Source organism: Martes martes (assembly GCF_963455335.1).
Source record: "Martes martes genome assembly, chromosome: 4".
Lineage (NCBI taxonomy): Eukaryota > Metazoa > Chordata > Mammalia > Carnivora > Mustelidae > Martes > Martes martes.
The window spans coordinates 109,245,795-109,272,796 of record NC_137891.1 but is presented as its reverse complement, the minus strand read 5'-3'; the positions used below and the strand labels follow the sequence as shown (position 1 = coordinate 109,272,796).

General features: G+C 32.8%; 1 protein-coding gene across 1 annotated transcript in view; it reads right to left on the bottom strand.

Annotated features, from left to right (window-relative positions):
* Window positions 1-27,002, bottom strand: part of DPYD (dihydropyrimidine dehydrogenase) — an 842,461-nt gene that overhangs the window by 723,460 nt on the left and 91,999 nt on the right. The window contains exon 3 of the mRNA XM_080800117.1: window positions 15,938-16,020. Coding sequence (XP_080656243.1) covers window positions 15,938-16,020 — 83 coding nt within the window. The remainder of the gene's footprint in view (window positions 1-15,937; window positions 16,021-27,002) is intronic.

Here is a 27,002-nt window from a genome sequence, read left to right as displayed (position 1 = left end):
CATTTATTTATTTGACAGAAAGAGAAAGAGAGAGAGACAGCACAAGCAGGTGGAATGGTAGGCAGAGGGAGAGGGAGAAGCAGGCTCCCTGCCAAGCAGGGATCCTGTTGTGGGGCTAGATCCCAGGACCCTGGGATCATGACCTGAGCTGAAGGCAGACGCTTAACTGACTGAGCCACCCAGGCGCCCCTCTTGCTGGGATTTTGATTCAGATTATGTTGAATATGAAGATACAGCTGGAAGGAACTGACATCTGAACAACAGAGTCTTCCTATCTAGGAATATGGGATACCTATCTATCTATCTACCTTCCTGCATTCCTTCCTTCCTCCCTCCCTTCCTTTCCCTCCCTCCCTCCCTCCCTCCCTTCCTTCTTCCTTTCTACATCATTCATTAGAGTTTCATGGTTTTCTTCCTATGGATCTTGTACATATTTTGCTAGATTTATGTCTACATATTTTATTTTGTTGGGTGCTAATGTAAATGCTATTTTTTTCTTTCAAAGTCCAACTATTCATTACTGATATTAGAAAAACTGACTTTTGTATATTAACCTTTTCTCTTACAACCTTGATATAATTCCCTGTGAATTCCAATGGATTTTTTTCATCATTTTGTCAGATTTTCTAAATAAACAATCATGTCATCTGTAAACAAATACAGTTCTATTTCTCCCTTCCCAACTAGTTAACCTTTTATTTCCTTTCATTATCTTATTGCATTAGCTAGGATTCTAGCAAGGTATTAAAACGGAATGTTAACAGTGTACTGTCTCACCATATTCCTTATCCTATTAGGTAAAACATTTTTTATATTTGGATTTTTAAATATTTTTATTATTTAAAATAATGATTTATAGATCCATAATCATTTTTAATTACAGTAAAAATGGTAAGGACAGTTAGTCTTATAATCAACTGTAAAACTACTGTCAAAAGTGACTGTAAACTTTCCTCTAAATATGTTTGAATTGTATCTGTAAAATTTTGATGTTTTATTTTCATTATCAATCAGCTCCAAATATATATATTTTTTAATATCTCTGTGATTTCTTCTCTGTTTCATGGTTGTTTTGAAATGTAGTGTTTAATTTCTAAGTATTTAGGCTTCTGTGGTTAAATGTAAGTAAGTGAGACATTGAGTCTTAAAATATAAGGTCAAGGAGACGGAGAAGATCCAGATTATATAGGGTGTTGTTGGAATTTTTCCTCTTACTCCAAGTGAGGTAGGAGGTCACTGAGGGGTTCTGAATGAAGAAGAAAGATGATCTGATAAATAAATAAGATGTTTCTTACTGCTGTGTGCAGAATAGCCTTCATGGAGACCAAATGGAAGTGTAGTCAACCTTGGCTGCATTTGAAATTACCTGGGATGCTTTAAAAATACTAGCTCTAGCTCCCCTACATACACACACACACACACACACACACACACACACACACACACACACAATTTCACTTAATTAGGAGTTTGGCTTAGGTATTGGGGATGGTATAAATACTTAAGGTATACTGCTTTTTTAAGGTATATTACCATACCTACTTATAAATACTTTAAAAAGTCCCTTCTTCCCCAAGATGATTCCAGTGTGCATTCAAGGTTCCATGTATCATCACATTTAAACTGCATTTGTGGTTATATATAATCAGACAAAATGATAAAATAATATAAATTGTAATAAATAATAAGAGGTATTTAATAATTTAAATATATCTAGAAAAATCTAGTTTTCTCATAGTTATAGGTTAAAAATAGCATTTATTAGAATTGATATAGATATCTTTCTGAAATAACTGTCTCATCTATAGAAAAATCATGTGATGAATATATTTGTTATGGCCCTTAAAAACATGCAGATATTTGGTAGAAGTACTGAAAGAACATCAATTCTCTAAGATTTCAGATGAGTAGAATAATCTTGAATAAATATGTATATTTACATATATATGTGTATATATATATGTGTATATATATGTGTATATATATGTATATATATGTGTATATACATATATATAAGACTTCTACTAACACCAAATAATAGTAGATCTTCATTTTAATGGAATGATCCAACTCAAAGAATGATTCTCAGATTTTAATTAATAGTAGTGACTGGTTCAAACTGGCATCTAATGCTTTTTAAATTATTTGTGGTTTGTCTCTTTTTTTCAAGTCATGTGACAAACCATAAAACAGACTCTTTTTTTTTTCTAAGATTTTATTTATTTATTTGACAGAGAGAGATCACAAGTAGGCAGAGAGGCAGGCAGAGAGAGGGAGAGGGGAGCAGGCTCCCTGCTGAGCAGAGAGTCCGATGCGGGACTCGATCCCAGGACCCCGAGATCATGACCTGAGCCGAAGGCAGTGGCTTAACCCACTGAGCCACCCAGGTGCCCCCATAAAACAGACTCTTAACTATAAAGAATAAACTGAGGATTGTTGGAGGATGGTTGGGTGGGTCAATAGGATAAATTGATGATGGGTATTAAGGGGCACACTTATGAAGAGCACTGGATATTTTATGTAAGTGATCAATCACTAAATTCTACACCTGCAACTAATACTACACTGTATTTAACTAACTGGAATTCAAATAAAAACTGAAAAAGAAAAAGTGAATTGTTAATATATTTTATTCATATTTAGTCATTTAATCGTAATTATGTGTCAAAATCACTAAGCTTTTTTTCTTCTCATTGAAAGAAAATCTTATACTTGTGTTGGTCTTTTAAAAAGAAAGAATCTGAACTCCAAAACAGCTTTTTCATCCAAACTGTTTAAATTTCAACACAATTCTTACCCCTGGGTGTACATGTCTCAAGCAATATTCTCTCACAGAATATGAAATTATAAATAACTTCTAAGAGGATGAAGGAAAAATGAAATATGGGGGGGAAATATGACAATGACAAATATAACACCAGTAAGTAATTTAACCTTATTGTAAATCATTTTTCTTTCCCATCTTAAAAAATAATAATAAAAATAAAAATAAAAAAATTTTTCTGAAGTCTCCTGAAAGATAGAGGAAGATACTGGCAAGATAATTGGCCTGTAAACAGCACTGATATCCATTAAAAGTATTACTTCTGTAGTCCAGTGACAAACACCTATTTGTACTAAAACTTGATGAAAGCTGATATTACGGAAGATTTCAAAATAAAATGGCTATTATTTCTTCTATTTGCATTCCAAAATAATGGCCCTTAAAATGGGAGAGAACTATAGAGCTGTAAGTTAGTGGGAGAGAACTATAGGGCTAAAAGTTAGAAAATGTACTAAACTAAATTAATTTTCTTAGGAGGCTCTTTGGAAAACATTAAGATGACTGAAATTTAAACATCAAGAGCATTTTTTAAAAAGAGCTCAGAGTATCCCATATGGCATCTCATTTAATACTAAAAAAATTCTTTGTGGACTAGAAGAAAAATCATTATTTATAATTCACAGATTTATTAAATATAGATTGGTTAAATTTTTGAAATGAAGGCAGTTCCTTATCTAGTTCCATGGGTATAAAACATTATAAAGGAGTTAAAATAATGACTTATGGAACACATCACAATATTTTCCAATAAATATCAGATATCATATATGTAACTTTAGTAGACAGCCTTGATTCTCCACATATTTATAAGAATGATTAACAAACTAAGATATCACAATGTTGTATTTTTATAGGTACCACACTGTGGCAAACTAGTGCCAAACTGAAGAGTAACATTATACTCTTTCATAATGTAGATGGTTCTTCAGTGGTTAGTCCATATTTTAAATCTAAACCATAAACATAACAAATTAATGCTAATTGATTCAGTGGCACTGATACTAAGACCTCATATTGGTTGTGTATCGGTGATTTTACAATTGCAATGGGTGATTTATCTGTGAATTATGCTTGTTTACTTGAATGAGTAATCTAGGAAGAGCAACTTACTCAATTTCAAGGAATGGTTCAGAAATTGGGAAATAATGACACTCAGTAAATGTTCTGTAGTCATCTTTGTTAATAAAATTGGAAGAGCTTTGTACTATTTTTCAGTATTAATCTATCAGAGACAATCACAAATTCATAATATATTTACCAAATTATTTTTTGAAATTTATTTTATTAAGATTTTATTTATTTATTTGAGAGAGACACAGAGAGAGAGCATGAGCTGAGAGAAGGAGAAGCAGACTCCCTGGTGGGCAGGGCTCCATCCCAAGACCCCAAGATCATGAACCAAGCCAAAGGTAGACACTTAACTGACTGAGCCACCCTGGCACCCCTGATATTTATTTTAATTGATTTATGTCAAATCTGCTCTTAACCAGAGGTCAATAAGTGATGACCCATGGGATAAATCCACCTGGCTGCCTGTTTCTGTAACATTTTATTAGAACACAGCCATACCAATGCAACCAGCAATGCACCAATGTACCGCACCAATGCAGTGAATATTAGTTCACATATTGTCTATGTGGCTGGTTTTGCACTACATCAGCATAGCTGAATAACAACAACACAGACTGTATGAACCAGAAAGAGGGAAGAATTTACTATATGGACTTTTATATAGAAGTTTGTTTCTTCCTTCTAAAAAAAATATTTTGTTTATTTGAGACAAGGAGAGCAAGAGCAGGGGGTAGGGGCAGAGAGAGAGGGAGAGAGAATTCTCAAGTAGATTCCCCGTTGAGCACAGAGCCTGCCTCGGGGGGCTCCATCCCAGGTCCCTGAGATCATGATGTAAGCTGAAACCAAGAGTCAGGCTTAGCCACCCAGGCACCCCAGAAGTTTGTTTATTTCTGTTTTAGACTATCAAATTGCCATGCTTTGTATTTGTCAACTGAAGTACTCGCTTCGGCAGCACATATACTAAAAATGTATTTGTCAACTGAAGCAAGAAATTCAGAAAAAAATGTATCTAACTTACTAGCTATCTTCACCAATTATTAGCATTGGACACATTTTTCCTTCCCCAAAGACAAATAAATAAACACAAACACCCCCAATGGATGTGATTCAGTGTATATCATAATAACCTATACAGATACGAGACAAGAAAAGGTATTAATTTTCTGTTAAAAGCAATGTGCTAATATATGAGAAATGAGAAATAGCATAACTAAACTACAATGTATATCTTCCAGAAGAGAAGACTATTACAGAAAAAGAAACAGAATCAGTTATTATTTTATAGTACAAGTGGAATAAACCCAAGCTAATTAGAATGGGCAATAACAAAATATGCCAATGTGTTATGAACAATAATGTATTATCTATAAACCTATTCTATTATTCTTCTTAAGTTGTAGAAAATGCCAAGCATAATTACAAAATATGTATTCAAAACATGTAAACCACTAATTTTCCACTTGTAAAAGCCTGATTCAAAAAGCAATTTACTTTATGGTTTACTTAAGCTTTGCAACTACATTAAAATATGATAGTATATACACAACAGCTTGTTAACAAGATTATCATAACATTAAAATCATAATGTGGCACTTCAATTATGGATACTTAAAATTAAAGCTAATCCTCACAGTACCAATTTTTATCTCCTAAATAATTTTAGCTATTAGCTGCTCATTCAAAGTCTGTATCTAAAATGATAAGCATTCTAGAGTAAGACTTAGCTCTGCACTTTTCTTTGGTAGCAAAACAAAAGCTGTATCCCTTCCTTTCTAGTCTTTAATACACAATCTTAAGTTACTAAGGGGAAAATGAAATTTTCTTGTTAGCATGGCTAAATTCTATTTATGTATACTGCTGCTAATTTGTTGTTTTAAAGATAAACACCCAATTTGCCAATGATTTATATTTTCTTTTCTGGTCTATCATTTAAAGCTACTGAGTTGTCATAAAATGGTAGTTACGATTTTAATTTGATTTTCTTCTATAAATGCTCCTTTTAAATAGTGTCTAGTACATAGCAGGTACCAGGTTAAATGAGTGAATAAATATTTAGATTAATAAAAATGATAATGCATTTTATAAATATATAATTAAATTAACCTATGCCTGATTTCATTCGTGCTATTGTTTTAAAAAATTATCATTGATAGGTATATGATCAATATTTCTCATATTCAAGTTCTAATTAAAATTCAAAGTAGAGAAAAAGATTTGTAAATCAACATAGTTCCAAATTCATATATATCAATCACCACCAAATCCATAAATAATTCAGAAGTATTAATGCTAAGCATATATTTAATTTTACTAATAAACATGACTGAGAATTAATACAGGACTTTTCTCCTATTTCCCATGAATAGTGTAAAAATTAAAATATCTTTGGTCCATCAAAAATTAAATGACAAATCTTGCTTTCATTCGCCTCTGGAGTGAGTGAAAGGAATATTCATAATTTATACTATAAATAGATGATACCAAATGTATGTTTGTTTGTACCCATATGTATTTGTGTGTCAAATGTGTCTATGTATATATATACACATACTCATATTACACAAATTGCATAAACTTAGTTACACAGAATATATAACCAAATTCAATTAATTTCATATATTTTTAAGTAATTAATCACTTCCCTAAAGCCTAACCAACATTTTCTAAGCTGTATTCCAGTACTATATTTATTAGAGTAGTCATTTCATCATTATCTAGAAAAAGTGATAGCATACTTTTGGGTTTAGATTTCATGAAATCTTAAGATATTCACAGCTTGGTTGCCACTTGCATATGTTAGATGACCAAAGGTAGGAACCTACTTTGGGCATGGTGGAATATGTGCCTCTTTATGTAAGAAATGATAAAGACAAGATAGTCTCCTCTGCATAGAAGAACGAGAAGATACTCTTATAATTTGCTGACCTGGTTGAGGAGGGTTACCTTCTAGAGAGCCACTTGATGATCCCTTTAGTGAAAGAGGACTTGGAGAAATGTAATTATGAAGGATCAAGAAATCTGATTGAAATAGAGAACTAAACATTGCTTCTGTCTCTAATCTCACAGGTCAAATTTTTCATATAGTTAAAAAACAAACACGAATATGCACATATGCATGGTATTTGTGATTATAATGTTTATTTTTGAAAACTTTGAAAGCAAAAAATATGTATCAGATGTTGTCATCTATAATCATTGATAACATTATATAATACATCCAGAATTTTGAAAAAATTGTATTTACTATCCATACTACTTAAAAACTTGATGATGTTGTTATAAGTATTTTGTTAATACTTTCTCACCTTATATTTTACTTCAATGACATTTCAAATTTTTTTCATGCCCTACATTCATTTTTAAAATGATCTAACTCACTATTCATAAATATTTAGGTTGTCTTCTCCTCCCCTTTTCCTTTTTTACTGTCATAAAAGAATTTCATTGAAGCCCCTTGTACATAAGTCTTTATAATCCTAAGAGATATGTCTAAAAAGCACAGGAATCTCCAAATTCAAAATACTGTCATACTGCAAGATTTCCTTGACTGGGAAGGGAAGATTTAGACAGAGAGATAGATAGTACACACTTACATATATAAACATACCCATTTACACATATATAATATAGGCATACATACAAATTTATCTATAAAAATAAGATTAAGTAGGATAATGTTAATATTCTTATCTTCAAATCTTATTCAGATAGACAAAACTACTCATAGAAACAGTTTTTACTGCAGTTCATGTAGTAGAGGTACTACTTAAAGAAGTATCAGTGTAGTTAACCATTATGTTTAATAAGGGATGCAATCTTAATATAACTAAAACATTAATGTAACAATAAGCAGCTAGTTACCAGGAGTAACACAACCCTTAGTTCAGTTGGTAAACAGTCCCATTACCACTGGATATTAACAGAGAAGTGAAATGAAAGATGTACCTTTTAGAATAACATGTCTAGAAGAAAAAAACTGGAAAATACTTCTTTTAAATGTCACTGGATCTCTCCTTAAGACCTGAGTCTTTAATGAAAAGTTTAGATTGTTATTTGTGTGTCTCCCACCTCTCAAAGTCAAATGAGTCTGAAGTAAAGAAACAAGCACATTAAAGCAATGTTAACCTTTTGACTTAAATAATATTTAGAATGTGGTTGTATCTCTTAACACTATTTTCCAAGCTTATATAGTTACACTTTGTTTAACTCTGTATAAAGGGCTGTGTTTATGGCCCACCTACAATTACTATTACACACACCAGAAAAAAAGCCAGAAACATAAACTGTGCAACTCAACATCACCATCTAGTGACAGAATTCCTAACACGTGACGAAGCCAAGCAAAAAGGAAGAATAAATTTCATGTATGTCCTGGAAGTTCATCTCTAATAATAAAAATCTAAATATAAATGGTGTCACTGAATAGGTTTGGCTCTGCAATTAAAATACTGACCCCTTATTAGCAATGTTCATATTCCAAAAATGTAATTTATATTCTTGCCATAGAGGTATAACCATAAATCTGACCAACCTCTATTTTTATGTATTAAGTCTTTATCTAAAAACTTCATACCATATTTTTACTTTTTCTTCTTAATGAATTATATGTACCATTCCTTTTTCAGAATTTGACACTCCCTCTTCTCAAGTTATTCAACTGAATTACCTTCCAATTTCACATATGTACTAAACATGTCCCACTATTGCCTCTGGAACTGAAAGGGGGACAGACAGACACAATGTTATAAAGGTTCCACATTTTACCCTCGATGTTTAGAATTTATTACAGGGTCTAAGACAGGTGCAAAATATGATAATACAGAAATCAAATCACTTTGGCATGATAAGAAGGTTGAACTGGCAGCGATAAGGAAAAAAATATGATGAAAAGAAGTTGTGAATTTTCCCTCTAAATTCCCTAGTATCATACAAAAGACAGAGATGTAACCCAGAGATGCAGTTTTTCCTGTCTTTAAAATGTTTTTTCTTATGTCATCATTTTTAGAAATCCTGTACAATATTTCTACACAGCTATGGAACTATAGTAAACTCTGCATAAGTTAGACAAGAAATATTCCCTCTGGTATTCTACATTCTAAGGCTACACTGAAGTTTTCCAGGCAACTCCATTATGTATGACATATGTAAATTCTTAGAAATAATCAGTATAACACCATTAAATGCAAATAATGTATACAAAGATAATACTTTATACCTTCATTTTATTAATGTTTCATAAATTACAAAGCATCCTCTCCTACATTATTGTTGTTTTCATATCAATCCTATTAAGTTTTTAATCCTATTTTACAAAAAAGTAAGAGTAAAAAAGATTAATTTACCTAAAATCACAGTTGGAGTCTAAAATCTGATTTTTACCAATTATCCTAGTATTCATATTTTATTCTTTCCATTTCTCCATTTCTTACTTCATTATTTTTCAAATCATTCATAATATGCTTCCATTATAGAAAATTTAGAACAGAAAATTATAAGCCTGAAAAAAGTATCTGTTGGCCCATCACCTAAATATAATAGCTATTTTACTACATTTTAATCTCATCTTCTTCCTCTGCATTCTTTATATTCAGTGGAGATAATGTTCTACATGCAATTTTGTTTCCTGGCATTTTTCAATGAACATTTTAACATGAGGATTCCTGTGTTACTAAAAACACTGTAGTAAAGATCATTTTAATATCCAGATAGAATTAAATATGCCACAATTTACCATTGCGTGTGTGTATAAGATATGTTAAATATATATTTTATAAATATATTAACATGTTAAATATAAAACATGTTAAAGCTATATTTTATAAATATATTTAACTTTATATATCTATATATAAATATAAAATCATATGCATGTATATAAAAATATAAGTCATACGTATTACATATATAATACTCATCTCCTTGTCTCCTTAATAGTATATTACTAGGTTCTATTCAATTTGTTTGCTGTTATGGTCTAATAATTTGAGAAACAGATTCAGATTGTCCATAATTTCTAAGTCTTCTGTATAATCTATTTCAGGAAGTTAAATTAATGTGGAAAGGGTATGTTTGTTTTAAGGCTTTCGTGCTTATTGGCGCAATCCTTTCCTTAAACGCAGCAATCATTTCCACTCTTCTTGAGCTCTGAGAATGAGAAATGGCTGTCTTGCCATTCCAGTGCTAGGACTCAAAAATCTCCCTCCTGAACTGCAGTAATGTCAGTAATCAAGAAATTAGTACATTTTTTACATAACTTATATTTTGTTGGCTGTTACAGTTGAATATTTTCAAAGATTTCTTAATCATACTTTGCCAATTATCCACTGAGCTCCTAATCTTTCTGAATCTTTTAAACATACAGCAATATAGTACACTGATGTTGTCTTTTAATTTCATGATTTCTTTCTACATACAGAAGCTTTTTTAATGCAGGCAAAGCTTAGTGATTTCTTCAGCTACTTTTTAGCTTATCATCTCTTTCCCCATCCAAACCTCAAAAAAAAAAAAAAAAGTCACTTCCATGTCTAGTAGACTTCGGCTGTTTCATTTATTTCATTTAGCTCTTTAATATACATGAAACATCCTTTAGCACCTGTGAGGTGAACATGTAAAGTGATTTCTTTTTTCCAAATAACAAAACCACCGCCTCTTACACCACCTATTCAGTGATTCAGCATGTCCTGGATGATTCAGGGTACCTTATAATATAATAAAATCACAGGATCGTGCATTGCAACCACTAACTGGTTATGGGTAATACATAGAAAACCTCACAAATTTCCATCTTTATCTTAAATCTGACCACATTACTAAATTATTTTATTAATTCCTAGAGTGTTCTTGTTGTTAATACTCTTAAAGAATAATACCTCCTCCATACCAAGTCATTGTTGTTAATTTTGGTTTTACTATCATTACCATGTAATGAATCTATCCTGTACCCTTCATTTTTTGAGAGAGCCAGTGTGTGATGTATATGTGTGATGTGTGTGGCCATGGTTTTGGCCTTACCCTAGCCATTCACTCCACTGATGAGAATCCCATTAGTGAGAGATGGACGAACATCAGGTTAGCAACTCAAACATATCCCTGCAGGGTGCTGTCTAAACCACAGCCTCTAACCGCATACAACTATTCACATTTAGATCAATAAAAGTTAAATAAAATTAAATATTCAGTTCTTCAGTTACAGGAGCCATAATTCAGGTGCCTAGTAGCCATGGGTGGCCGGGGGCAATCATGCTAAAAAAAACAGACATAGAACATTTCTACTAAAGACCATTCTACTCCAGTTCACAGAAAGTTCTACTGTGCAGCACTGCTCTAGATATCTGCAGGAGCCACAGAACACTGGCCAGAAATGCCGCCCACCCTTTTTTTCTTAGGCACACCATTTTACAGTTCCAACTTACTCTGCTGGAGAAATTTATTTATAATTTTTAAATCTCAAAATATGTTTCTTTGTGACATACATTTTCCTAAGCCCAATAATTTCTTAGGCATCTGGTTAGACTCTCCTCCTGTCTGATTTGATGTCCTATTCTTGGAAATCATATCCTTTTCCTATGGCTACAAGAATCAAGATACTTAACAAGTCCCAAATGTGCACATCAACCACCAGTATTTTTCTTGAGTAGTAGAATTATATTTTTCCTCTGCTTATCGCAAATTTACACGTGAGTTTGCTGTAGCCATCTCAAATTCATCTGAAAACCGAGATACTCTTCTTTAATCCTCTTCTCTCTATATATTAATGTATATCCAAATATTCAAAATAAAAACATTTGACTTGCCCTTAGTGCCCTTCTTATCTTTATCTTTATCAAGAATTCAACAAATAATAATTGAGCACTATTATATGCTAATACTATGATGAGCCTAAGAATACAAACAAGGGCAAAATAGCAATCTTCCTACTCTCAAGGAATTTCCTTTCAAGTTGGGCACACAAATAAGCTATAATTTATTCAAAAAGGGTAAGGATACTTTAAAAGGTTTTAAACAGAGTAGCACAGATTAAATCAGGGTTATTTACTGAGGCTAAGCCAAAGTCTCATCAGATCTACATTCTAAATATTTCTATATTTCTCAAAATATGCTTTGTTGACCTCTACACCCTTCCACCTTTATCTTAGTGAGGTCACTGATTTCTCTAGCTCTCTCATCCCCTCCACTGCATGCTATTCTGCTGCAAAAACAAACTTTTAAATTATTTTTTTTTCCCATTCTAGGGTTAGCTAAAACCTGAACAGGTATCTGGGTCTTTTTTAGTCAGTACATTCCAGAGTAGGTTGTAGCCTCTTGTGTTTTAAGATTCTGGCTACAGGTCCTCATATCTGGAATCAGAGGGAAGCATGGGAGGGGCCTAAAATGATTCATGAGCTGGGATACTGAGAAAAGAACATGTTCAAGACTTCATGGCAAAGACTAGCTATGAAGAGAGATTGGATGAGATGACAGAGAACCGAGCAAGAACAGAATCCTCTTTCCTGTTCTATGTTCATAAAAAATGGTAGAACTTTAATAAACAGGAAGGGATATCTAACTTGGTGACAGTGCCCAAACACAGCACTCAAAAAATGTCGATCTTCGGATTCTGTCCTCTTCTGTTCTAGCTTCTCCAGGCTGGACACACTCATGACAAGAACATCTCTGCAGGTGTCCGGAGCCACCCACCGGCTGCTGCAGAGGCTAAGCTTCCGAGAGAAGAGAATGTTCCCATAGCTGAGCTAGGCCATGTCATGGACCAAGACCAAAGCTACCATGGAATTTGGGGAACCAAAGAAAGGACTCAAGACTGGGGCTTTGAGTCTTTACATCAAGTATTTGATTTTTATACCTGTCTCCTCCACTCGACTATTAGCTACTTGAGGGCAGGGATTGTCTCTTACTAATTTCTATATTTTTGTCACCTGGTATATTACAAAAACCCAATAAACATTTATTAAATAAATGAAAGACTGTTACCTATCCCTGCATTGTAACTTCTTCTCCATTAGAATTCTACAAAATTCTAATTTTTATATTTAGTTCTGTCACCCCCTTCCATAAAAACATGACTTCTTTTTTTTTTTTTAAAGATTTTATTTATTTATTTGACAGAGAGATCACAAGTAGGCAGAGGCAAGCAGAGAGAGAAAGGGGGAAGCAGGCTCCCCGCTGAGCAGAGAGCCCGATGCGGGGCTCGATCCCAGGACCCTGAGACCATGACCTGAGCTGAAAGCAGAGGCTTAACCCACTGAGCCACCCAGGTGCCCCTAAAAACATGACTTCTTGAAATAATGTATATTCTTTATCACAACAAGCTAGATTCTAGGTAACTGGTCTCCAGAATATAGTAACGAACACATTTCCAGCCAGCCTTCTAAGGACAGCCCCAATGCTGAGGATTTCAGCAAATTATTCACAGCTGTCTCCCACTGCCCTTCTTGCACCCTGAGCTTCTGAATTGCTCCCATCACCTTTGCCAACTTCACACTGCTTCATTTCCACCCAAGGATTCTTGACCTATAAGGAGAGATGTTACCAATTCAAACATTCTGCCTATGTGAGTTTTGTAGGGAAACGTATGTTCAAAAGAGCTTGAAAAATTTTGCTTTACATCAGCTACTAACTGTTCCCGATGTACACCTTGCATCTGCAGGCCTCTATGACTGCTCAACTCTATCCCCTCTACCCGTAAAACTGGCCATTTTGCAAGGCCTACAACAAATTTCTCACCCTCTCCATAGTTTTCTGTGATCCAGACACTCTTCATATAAGGCAAAAACTGATCACAGATGAGAGAACAATTAATTTTTGCCCTTTTATGCATTCTCCTCTTATTCTTAGTCACAGAGCATCACAACTTTTCCCCCTATGCTTCTATAATCTTACATATAAAAGAATGAGCTCCTGCTACATTTCCTAAAGGCAAAAAACAAAAGCAAAAACAAAAGTGGCAGGCCCACAGTATACTAAATTGTTGAATACTTTGGTTACTGAATTATCCGTGTTTAGTGAATCTAAACACTATGAATATGTGTGTACGTGTAAAAAATGCAGCTTATGTAAACAAAGTACATTATACAACCATATAATTAAAAGCTGATTTAAATTATCTAGAATACTGCTTTATCTGATAGCATGAGTGACTGAAATCTTATACCAACAAGGTAATACTCGTTTTTCTTATTAGTTCATCTCACTTTTTCAAAAGCAGATTATCCTGGCATTTTCTAAAATGTAAGTATTACAAAATTTGGCACAATAATCTCTTTGTACACAGTTCTCCCATAACTCAGTTTGGTTTTCCTTGCTAACCAATTTTCTATACTAATTACACGTCCCTTCCTTGTTCATTATATTTCCCTCAGTCACATCCATTTCATTCACATTGCCCCTCTGTAATTCCTTCTATATTTTAGGGCTTCACTTCTTTTATTCAGAGCTTCAGAGCTGGCATTCTCTTTGTCTTCCTGTGTGCCTATGTGTTTACTTCAAACTGCATATATATAAAAAGATGCAGAGAGTAACTGTAGTTTCCTAGATAAATATGGTGGTGGACACTTAATATATTCAAAATCATTGTAACAAGCATGTACAAAAACGATGTCTTCAACTTATAACTGTGGTAGTTTTAGATACAGGATAAAGACTATGTTGAAAAACAGGAGTTCATTCATAATTTCTACATTGGTTTTTTTTCACAATCTATTTTATACCTTATTTTTAATTTATTACTATTTTTCAAAAACTTCTGTGAATGTTTGATTGCATTTTATAGGTGCAAATTCTCCATTGTATACTCAGTTCTATTTTTCCCTCTTTTTTTATTAGTAAAGACATTAACAATAAAATAGGCTCACTTGCTCCAGCTGGTAATTTCTCAGCACTAGTAATATATTATTCCTCTTTTTGTGACATCATAATCATCTATACAGAAGTACCATGTATCTTTGTGTAGAAGCTACTGTTTCCATTAAATTTAATTACCTCCCCCTGTGGTTTTAAATAGAAGTGGCTTCAAAATGAGGGCAGCTTCTATTAAATTTAATTACTTTCCCCTGCTGCTTGCATGGTAAAAGGAAGGTTACTAAATGAGAGCAGCTTCTAAACTAAAGTATATGGTAACTGTGTCCTAGCAATAACAAAATTGTACCCAAGCTACCCTTCTAGGAAGCCTCATAGATTTATACTTTCTCTTATTTTTAAATTATTTTTAACTTTAAGATCCTAAAAAAAAATTATAGGAGATATATTTTAAAAATCAATTATAGTTTCTCAGACTAAATAGAAGTAAATACACTATTTCTATACAAATATAACAGAAATTATCCCACTGAAATGTTCAGCTCAGAACTTTTAAGATTAATCTCATTTGTTGTTTTCTAGCTCTAAGGATGATGAGTTTTATTCCTCACACATATTTAATATCTAGTAAAAGATGGATTTAAAAACTCTTCCTAAAAGTTCTTTAAAAGGTATCAAGTTTGGGAAGATTTCAGAAAAATATTTAGAATAGTAATGTTAAAAAGTGAAAAAAGAAAAAAAAACAAGCTCACTATATTTGAAAAAAGTTAATCCATATGCTTTATAAAAGTGTGAAAATATAAATCAGTTTAAAAACACTATGATATAATCCTATAAAATCTAATAGAATATGAAATTTTAAGTACCTCTTTTTAAATTAAATATTAATTAGGAGAAAATACTACTCAGTTTAACCACCATTGTACTGTTTATTTTTTTATATTCAGGCAGAATTTAGATGAACAATATTTCCATTCAATCACACAGTTTAGTATAAATATAAAACAAGACACCCCTTAAGCATTTTAAGTAACAAATTAAACATTTACATTTTTTACTGTGCACTGAGGCTTAACATTTATGCAGCTTCAAAACCAAAGTACAGCCTCAAGGGAAGTCTCTCCACTGACAAATTAATACCTTAGAGAACAGAGCTGAATGGTGGCAATGAACTCATTTGTTCCCCCAATAATGAAGAATGACTTTTTCTTTACCACATCTGTGACTGTTGCTATGGTGACCCAGACTTACCTCATTGCTTCTCGGAGAGCTCCTCGCTCACCAAGAGTCGTGTGCTTGATGTCATCAAAATTATTCTCCAGCTTCTCGCATTTCTGCAACATATTAAAAAAAACACATTAATCCCCCAACATCCTGAGATAAAATTATATCTATGCAATTATGTAAAAATATACTTGATTATATTGATTATGGACTCATGAAAAATATGCACACCACTTTAATTGGGTGGGATTCATTAAAATTGACAGTGTGAATTCAACAGTAACAAAATAAAAATGTCTTATGATACAGCTATCACAGAAGTCTTTTTATCAGTTTTTCAAAATGGGGTAAATAGAATAAATTAATTTTATATAAAATCAGTACAACTCCTAAAGCTTTGAGGTTTAAAAATTAGTTCTCTAAAATGATCTCAAGCATATCAAAACCAGTTTGAATTCAAAAGAGAAAGTCAATAAAAGTAAGTTTGAAATCATGACAAACTATATAGGATAAATAACTAGTTCTAAAAAAAATTAGCAGTTACTGACATGGAAAGATACAGCCCAGGTATAATTATAAAAGTTCCAACATTTGCAACCAAAATTTTAGAGTGAGATCTTTAACTAACAATTGTATATATGATATTTATAAATACATGTATACAGATGTTTAAAAATAAATATATATTTTATACATAGATATGTTTAAAAATAAATAAGTTCAATTCTTTAAAATTAAGTGACATTATATCAGGTTCTCAGCATTATTTTATTGGACTGAATTTTCTAACAATTTTTATTTTTTATTTTTTATTACAATCTCAACTACATTTTTAGATCTATAACTAAATGTTACATGACCCAAATAAGTTCTGAAAACATAATATAGTATAGAATTAAGTTTTAAACTAAAAATGTATCCATGAATCTTTTGGCATATTAGATTTTATATAGGATTTAGGGGTATTTAGGTAATAAAATAATTAGATTCAGCTTTTAGCTAATTTAACAAGCTAAAACTTTAAATATGAATGCATTCCTTCCATTTAAAAATTTTTTTTTAATTTATTTATTTGTTAGAGAGAGAGCGAGCGAGCACAGGCAGACAGAGTGGTAGGCAGAGGCAGAGGGAGAAGCAGGCTCCCCGCCGAGCAAGGAGCCCGATGTGGGACTCGATCCCAGGACGCTGGGATCATGACCTGAGCCGAAGGCAGCCGCTTAACCAACTGAGCCACCCAGGCATCCCCATTCCTTCCATTTTAAATTTTAACTAAAAACACTGTTTTTAGAAAATTACAGAATTTAGATTAATAATTTCTAATTTATAAGATTAACTTATTTAAAATCTACTGAAATATATAGATCATTATTTTTATCTTGCTTTTTTTTAAAGCAGCCAAATTAGACCAAAGATTTTTAACACATTAACATGTTTTTACAGTGAAAATGGTGAAAATTACCAAATATATCTAAAACAATTTGAATTCTGAATAACAGTCCTATTTTGGATATATAAATTGCAAATATCTCCTTCTGCTATATGTCTTATCTTTTCACCTTAATAGCACATCTTTTCACAAAGAAAATTTATTTTTAATGAGGTCAAATTTATTATTACTTAAATTTGTGGAAATAGTTATTGCCTTTTAAAGAAATACTTGACTTCTTCAAGGTCATGAATATTTTCCTATTTTTTTAATAAAACTTTATTATTTTACATTTCACATTTAGATGTTCAGTTCTCTGGGACTGATATCTGTATATGATGTGAGATAGGAAATCACACCATATAGGTAATTAAATCAATACTAATTATTGAAAGTATCATCATTTCCCCACTGTAATTAATCTTTTCCATAAAGTAAGTCACAGTATATATGTGGTCTATTTCTGGATTCCATTATGAACCAGTACTCAATTTTCTATACTTAGGCCAGTTTAACACTATTTTAAATACTTACACCTATAATAAATAAAGAACTCCTACAAATAAATATAAAAAAGACAAATAGCTCAATAAAAAATAGGGCAAAAGACTTATATAAATACTATATGCAAAAGAATGTCCAAAATTACTAATCAAAAACAAACAAAGAAACAATCAATGGAATTATCATTACACACTGTGAAAATGACTAAAATATAGATCACACAAACTGCTTTTTTAGTATAGAAAGCAAGTGAAGCACTGCCACTGGAACTGTAAAATGTTACAATCACTTTGTAAAGCTTTTTGAAGTACTTTCAAAAGCTGAACTCATGCCTAGGAATATACCCAGAACAGATTTATAAAATGTTCGCCTAAATTCATGTATAAAAATGTTACTAGTAACATTATTCAAGATAGCCAAAACCTGAAACAAGTCAAATGTACATCAAGTTGGAATACATAAATAGATCATTATATAGTAATACAATGGTAAACTATATAGCAATAAGAATGAGCATGCTACAACTACATGGAGTGCATGGATACATTTCACATACATAATATTGAGCAAAAGATGTGACACACAAAAGAGAAAGAACACATAACAAAATTATTCCACTTATATAAAGTTCAAAACAGGTAAAGTTACAATGATAAACCCAAACATGAAAAAAAAATCCATTTATATGAGAATAAAAAAAGAATGAATGTTTCTGAATAAGTTAAACAAAGAAGCATACGACTTGTGCACTGAAAAGCACAACACATCAAGAAAAAAATTGAAGGAGACAAAAATAAATGGAAAGACATCCCATGTTCATGGATTATAAGACTTAAGATTGTTAAAATGGTGCTATGCCCTAAAGTAATCTAAAGATTCAGTGCAATTCCTGTCAAAATCCCAGCTGACATTTTGTTGCAGATTTTGACAAGCTGATCTTAAGATTCATACAAAAACACAAGGGACCAGAATAGTCAAAAAATTCTTAAAAACAGAAGTGCAAAGTTGAAAGACTCATAAAGGAATTAATGACTTCAAAACTGACACTAAAACTAAAGCAACCCAGACATTGTGGTATTGGTATAAGAATGGAAATGAAAGGCAACATACATCCACATATCCGTATTTGTATACAAAGGTCCATAGCATCATTATTTATAACAGACAAAAAATAGAAAAAAATCCAAAACTCAAAAAGTTGATAAAATAATAAACGCAGTATAATGATGTAACAGAATATATTTCACGATAAAAAGGAAGTTCTGACATATACTACAACATAGATGAGACTTAAAAATATGCTAAGTGAAAAAGCCAGATACAAAAGGCCACATGGTATAATTCCATTTTTTTTAAAAGGTTTTATTTATTTATTTGACAGACAGAGATCTCAAGTAGGCAGAGAGGCAGGCAGAGAGAGAGGAGGAAGCAGGCTCCCTGCTGAGCAGAGAGCCCAATGCGGGGCTCAGTCCCAAGGCCCTGAGATCATGACCTGAGCCAAAGGAAGAGGCTTAACCCACTGAGCCACCCAGGTGCCCCTGTATAATTCCATTTCTATAAAACATCCAGTACAGGCACATCCACAGAGACAATAAGGAGATCAGTGGTTGCCAAAGAATGAAGAAAGTGGGGGAATGAGTGCTAATGGTAATGAGGTTTCTTTTGGGGGAGATAAAAGTGTTCTGGAATTAGTGGTAATAGATGCACATCTCTGTGAATATACTAAAAATATGTGAATATGAACATATGAAAATATGTGAATAAAAATATGTGAATATACATAAAAGTGAACTCTATGGTATGTAAATACATCTCCGTGAAGTTATTGTAAAAATAGGCAAAGCTAATCAAAATAGTGGCTACAGGAGACACAAAAGGGTCTTCTACAGCACTGTTTAATTCATTTTGTGAAAATTCATGGAACTGAGTACTAACATTCTATTTTTCCATGTGTAATTATATTGCAATAAAATTTTTTAGGAGAGAGTTTGAATTCTGATTTAGAAATCATAACGCAATCACATATCACTATAATTAGAATGTAAAAATGCATATAAAGAAGTTCAAAGTATCTGACACAGTAAATATTAGCTATCAACTAATAATCATAGAATAACATATTATTGTTTATTAAAATTCTGTATAAAACAACCAATTCCTATAACAAAGTCTAACTTACCCTTATTTGAAATGAAATAAGTAATTCAGATTACCAGAGAATGTTGAATAAACAAGGGCACTTCTGTAAAATTACAATTACCAATGTTTTTCAAAGTTTCAGTTGTGGCTTTATATGTCTTTTGATTTCAAAATAATTCAGAAACAAATGAAATTTTTAAAGTTTTTGGAAATATCTGTACATTTTATGTTGGCTATGCTGCTTTCTTAATACATTACAATAAAATAAAGGCTAACAATAAAAGAAATTTAATGTAAAACAGGATCGTTTCAGTATTTCTTAACATTTCTATTAAATATGCACTTTATTAAGATTTTTCCTCCTCTAATTGTTTGCCAGTGAGTTCATGAAAGTTTTCATTTATTTCAAATTGTTTAGGAAATTTCTAATCATCAGTTTTCTTTACTTTTACAATGTACACAAAGTAATAAAAAATAAAGTCATGTGATAAATTCAGTTACATCCATTTGCTACATGCAACCTACAACATAGCTTACGTTAACAACTGCTACACAAATAATGCCCTTTGGAGTAAATGAATACCTAAAAAGACCCAAGCACAACTACTAGTTATATGGTATTTGGAATGCACTATTTTTAACCTTCATATAACCTTAATATATGAATAGTATCTACCCATAATTCTAAACACATCTCACAATGCAATTTTTAAAGTTGCATAATATTCCAGTGCCTCAATGTGCTGTTATTTATTTAGCCAATTTCTTTTTTATTTGGTTTGCTAATGATATTTTAAACATAGGACAGGAATATATGGTTGAAAATTAATTGAAAGCTTAAAAATATTTCAAAAAGAAAAACAAATGTTCATTGACTGAGATTATTCCCATGTAATTCAAATTGTTTTCACTTAAAATGCACTCCAAGTATGTGACTATTGTATTCTATGGTAAAGTCGATACTCCAATTCAAGATTTCTGATTCTAATTTCCTTCACCCCTCCAGTTCAACCATTAATAGAAAATAATGCATATTTTCTCTTTCATCATATAATCTTACTTTCTTTCCTCTGCAACTAGGTTTGCCAACTCTAACAACTTAGATGAATTACTGCTAAGAGACATGTTTAAATCTTAAAGCAGAAGGTTTCATAACCCTTCTTTTTTTCAAAATTTACTACTTGATTTTAGATATGGAAAACAGCACTTACCTTTATTTGATGTTTCTCACAGATGGTTTCTAAATCAGATGTGAGAATAGATATTTCTATTTAATTGCTATGGGCATATTGGTAATAAATTTCTAATTTTAAATACACACACACACACACACACACACACATTTTTGCTAAATGGAGTCATTTCATAGAAATAAATCTGTCCCCTGATAGTATGTATTTGTTTTGTATGGTTCAAAATCTTCTACACTTTGCATTTACCAACAGGGATTAACAAAATCAAACACTATATCTGAATCTCTTTATTTAAAAACAAGTGTATTGAATTAGGGTACTGTCTTTAAGACCCACAATGCTATAGGAAATGTGAGATTTAATTGTTAAAACTGATGGAAGGGCCTGCTAATTGCACTACTGTAATTAAGAGAGAATTTTAAGATCTCAGTTTAGCCATTTAATGTTACTCCCTAGACTAGAGCAATAATGCTCATGGCAAAAGAAAGTCACAGATAACAAATATTTAAGGCAGCCCGCTACAACAGTGTGATAGTAGCTTAGAATCAAAAGCAAACACAGACGAAGTCCACAAAAGCCTCTTGTCATCCCAATATCCATGTCTGAAGTCCCCTGGGAAAAGCTGTGTAATAAATACAATAAACAAAAATAAAAAATAAGCTTTTATTATTTCTTACAATTTATAGATCCTTCCAAAAAATGAATGTTAATCTAATCAATTTTGGAAAAGTTCATATTACAGTAAAATCCAAGTGTAGATACCTTTTAAAAAACACGATTCTTAAGGAAATTTTTATTTTTTTCAGATTTATATTTTCAAAAATACATGTTTTTGGAATCTCACACAGATGTAGATGTTATTAAAACAAATGCATTTGCCTCCTTTTCTATGCAGTGAATTGAGAACATAAAGAAAAAATAGTTTGTTTTGTCTTTTGACCCTGGAATCTTTCATGACCTCCCTCCTCTTCATAATTTTAAACTTTATCTTAGCCTCCACAGTTGCAGAAGAATAAGCTCATGAAAGACATTAAAAAATGAAAAATTGGAGCACCTGGGTGGCTCAGTGGGTTGAGGCCTCTGCCTTCAGCTCAGGTCATGATCCCAGGGTCCTGGGATGGAGCCCCGCATCGGGCTCTCTGCTCAGCAGGTAGCCTGCTTACCACTCTCTCTGCCTGCCTCTCTGCCTACTTGTGGTCTCTGTCAAACAAATAAATAAAATCTTTAAAAGAAAAAAAAAAAGAAAAATTATTGGATTTTGAGTTCTTAAAGGCTCATCCTGAGCATAAACCATAGAGGTGAAAGACTATTTGACTGTCTAGTTTTTCTGTCTAGTTTTTCAGGAATAGGAAATGAGGACATTCTCCTGAGGCAGAAGAAAGAGGAAAGTTGAACAGGGAGCCCTGAAGTGGACCCAGCAAACTCACTGTGGCTCCAGAAATTGAGGATAAGGGGCGCCTGGGTGGCTCAGTGGGTTAAGCCTCTGCCTTCGGCTCGGGTCATGATCCCAGAGTCCTGGGATCGAGCCCCGCATCATGCTCTCTGCTCCGCGGGGAGCCTGCTTCCTCCTCTCTCTCTCTGCCTGCCTCTCTGCCTACTTGTGGTCTCTGTCTGTCAAATAAATAAATAAAATCTTAAAAAAAAAAAAAGAAAGAAATTGAGGATAAGTTCTCAGAACAAAGAGAGAGTACTCCAGAGCATCTATAAGTATTTATTCATTTCAATGACAAAAACGCTTAACTTCAGCAGTGATTTTTTTTTTAAAGATTTTGTTTATTTATTTGACAGAGAAAGAGATCACAAGTAGGCAGAGAGGCAGGCAGAGAGAGATGAGAAAGCAGGCTTCCCACTGAGCAGAGAGCCCGATAAGGGGCTTGATCCCAGGACCCTGGGATCATGACCTGAGCCAAAGGCAGAGGCTTTAACCCACTGAGCCACCCAGGCGCCCCTAGAGCAGTGATTTTATCTGGAAGTGTTTAAAATTACATGTTTTGCTATGAGGTAGAATGGGAACCCAAAATGAGTATCATGTTGACTAAAAGAAAAGGAAAGAAGGCTCCAAGTTTCACACTCCCTGAGCCCACACAAAGCTTATTGTGCCCAACAGAATGAAAAAGGAGGAAGAAAGGAAGGAAGGAAGGAAGGCAGGCAGGCAGGCAGGCCAGCCAACCCTGTAAGCATTTAATGGTATGTTAGCTTCCCCCAAAATACTTCAATGTCCTGAAATGGAAATCAAATACAATTTTTTTTTGTTTCAGGAACAATGTTTGAGAGAAGAGATACATGAGTTTAATTCTAATTCACACAAATGCTATTCTTTTAAGATAATGAGAGAAACATCTCAAGCAGCTAACACCTTTATCTCTTCATCCTATCCATAAATAAAACTAAACATCAGATCCATTGGGTGAGAGGAAAACAGACTTAGTGTTCTATTCACTAATAATATTTCCCTAACGTTAGAGACAACTCTAAGTGGAGCCAATGTCCAATCAAAATCTATTCTTGGCCTAGTTCACATGAGTATGAATCTGAGAAAAATTACAAATTTATTTTTATGCAACAGATACTTAGTATGTTGTTCATTCTAGGGGATTCTATATTGTACTATAGGACTATCCCAGAAGACAATTTCAGGCATAAGAAAGACATAGGGGACTTAATTTCCAGGATACAAAAAACTTCCCAACTATTCTAAAAAAAACAAAAACAAAAACAAAAAAAAAAAAACCTTGTCCATGGTGATGACTTACCTCTCCTACCTTTCAAGTGCTTAATAATTTTCTTTGCTCAAGGTAATTGCAACCACCACAGCAGACACAATGTATTTTATAGGAAAGAAAGACAGGAAAGGCAGAGGGTAAATAAAAGGGAAAAGGGGACACACAGAATGAATAAACAAACTACTCCTCAGATTTGCAAGCACAAGAACAAGAAAAATAAGTGATTAGTAATAAAAGACTGGAACAAGAAGCAGACTACTAGCCTACGGCTATGGAACAAGCAAGTGGGAACACAGTAAAAAGGGAAGGACATGAGAGGTACTAGATTTAGTGCTGACCAGGCATGCTATTTGCTACAGCAGGCAAAGGTTATCCCTACTTAATTAGTAGGAAACTGGAAATTCATATCAACGACGATGCTAAACTTCATAGTTTTTTTGGCATATAAAGTTGAATTATTGTAACTAGCAAACACTGAGGGCTTTCTCTGTGTTAGACACTTTTCTAGGAACTTTGCCCATATAATCTTCACAACAACATAGTGATTCATATTTTATAAATGAGGAAACAGGCGCAGGGAGACTATGATAACTTGCCCAAGATCATATAACTAGTAAGGGATACAGAGATTTTAACCCAACTAGTCTGTCCTCAGAGCCAGACTTAAATCCCTTAGAGACTACTTCAAAATAGCAAACTGAATAAAACGAATATAAAAAAGTTCTGAATAGGTCCTCCCCTAGGTGTTGGTTGTTAAATTTAGATACTGGACTGGATGGATAATAATAGTTTATTAGTAAAGTGGGGCCCAAGTTCTTAAAGAATTCTGTTTTATTTCTGACATGCTATACTTTACAATGTTAAAAAAAAAAAAAAAAAGGAATCCAATATACACATGTTTAGGCCACATTAATACCCATAAATATTTTTCATGCAGCAGTCTTTATTTGGGTCTGTGACACCACTGTGACAAATATAATGAGCAATTAAATCCCCAAGTGCTCAGATTTTGGCAGCAATTAAAGCAGAAACTAGAAACTAAGCATCAAAAAGAACTGGTTTTGGTGGCCTTCTGCCAAATGAATTCCCATGGGTTGAAGGAAGGTTTAGAGTTTCAACTGTGATAGATTTTATAGTGTTTTATATCTCATCTGTGTTAAGGGTTATATAAAAGTATCATAAAACAAACAAATAGAATATCAATAGCAACATGGTAGTAAAATAATATACAAGGAGATTTCTGAATGTTAAAAAATTTAAATAAGATTACTGAGTTATCTTCACTTAAATTATACCAAACAATAACAAATTCAACCAAATATCTACTGATTCATATGTTAGATGGAGCTGGAAATAAGCATAAAGTTAGCAAATTACATTATTCAATTAAAAAAATCATGTTATCATATGACTTAACTTTTATAGGACTGCATTTCCTTTATGAAATAATCACAATAACACTAAATAGGTTGGATCTAAAATTTACATACTAACCTAAATTTTAAAAATTAGAACACTAAGTGTAATAAATGAAGAAACTTCTGTATTATTAAGGTCATAGAGAGTTGATCGCATAGCTACTGAAATACAAGTCTTGGAATTACTAAATTATAAAAGCTCATTAATCAATTAAATTTCAATTTAGAATAAATTCTTGAAAATTCTACTGTATATTAGGCATCATACTAAGCACCAGGGATATAATGGTCAATAAGTCCCCCAACTTAATCACAGTATAGTGAGAATATAGAACAGACAGAGGAATTAATTCTCCTTGGAGCAGAGATGTCTATAAGTTTATTACTTCTGAACATCTTTGGAATGATTCAAATTTTTCTAGATTAAGGGGGAAAAAGAGGCTGAAATAGTAGAACTGGCTCATCCTTCAGTGTCACTGCCTGCCTACTAGCTACTTTCCTCCGACAGGACACTTAACTCAGTTTATTCTAAGTGAACTATACTTATTTAACTTCTAGGGCTGGAGGGACATCACTATGCCCCATTCAGCCAAAAGAAGCTACAGAAGATGAGACCTTCCACTCCCAGCAACCTTAAAGATTTAAGGATCAAAGTTGTTAAGGGGGGAAAAGGAACAAAGGCCAGACTTTGCTGTAGCTCATAGTCTCCAGGCAAGATTCCTGAGACATATAGATTGTATCACTACATACAGCAACCTCAAAGGACTTCCTTTAAAGTTTTACCACTATAGCTTTGCTCTAGTTAGTGTTACTCTGCTCTGATAACCACAAACATCTCTTCCCCCCACCACCCCAATGATATATGTTAGCAATCATCCCTCAAACACATGGCCCACTGATAGACATCTGAAGGGTTCCATGACTAATGTTTTACTAGACAACAATAATGACCTTTTCTTAACAGTAGCTAGCCCCTCAAGGTCCTAGAAGCATTGCTTCCAAATTCCTTGAGATTGTCCCTAACCCCCACTAACTAAAAAGTAAATATCAGTCACTCTTCACAATCCCAGTGGAGCTCTTTCTGCCCATGGATCCTATTCCAACACTATAATAAAAGAACAAAAAAATGAGATATGTAAATCACTTAATACATTGAATAGAAGCCTTTAAATAAATGATGGAAGAAGAGGAAAAGAATAAAGAGGAGGAATATCACCCATCATAATTCTAAGGGATCATATTTATAAAGTGAGATAGAAAAATGTGCATTCTTCATGTTTTCCACCTAATTCTTCTGAATAATAAAGTAAAATAAATACAAGCCTATGAAAAGAAAAGATTTTTAACTTTTTGGTCATAAGATACTTATGAGAATATAATAAAAACCATGATCCTTTCATCTTATAAAATTAAACACACACACACACACACACACACACACACACACACACACACAAATACCCCACATGCTATATACCATTTTAGTGAGTCACTGGATCCCCTAAAACCCATCTATGGCCCTATGTCTCTGTTCACCAAATTTTAGTATCAAGAAATACAATTTTGCAATGAACCCAGATGACATAAAAATGAAAGTTACATAATAATTAGTTGTCCAAGTATCCTGAAAAGCAATCGGTACAATAGTTGGCAAATTTCTATTAGAGTTTGATATTAACGTTTAAGTGC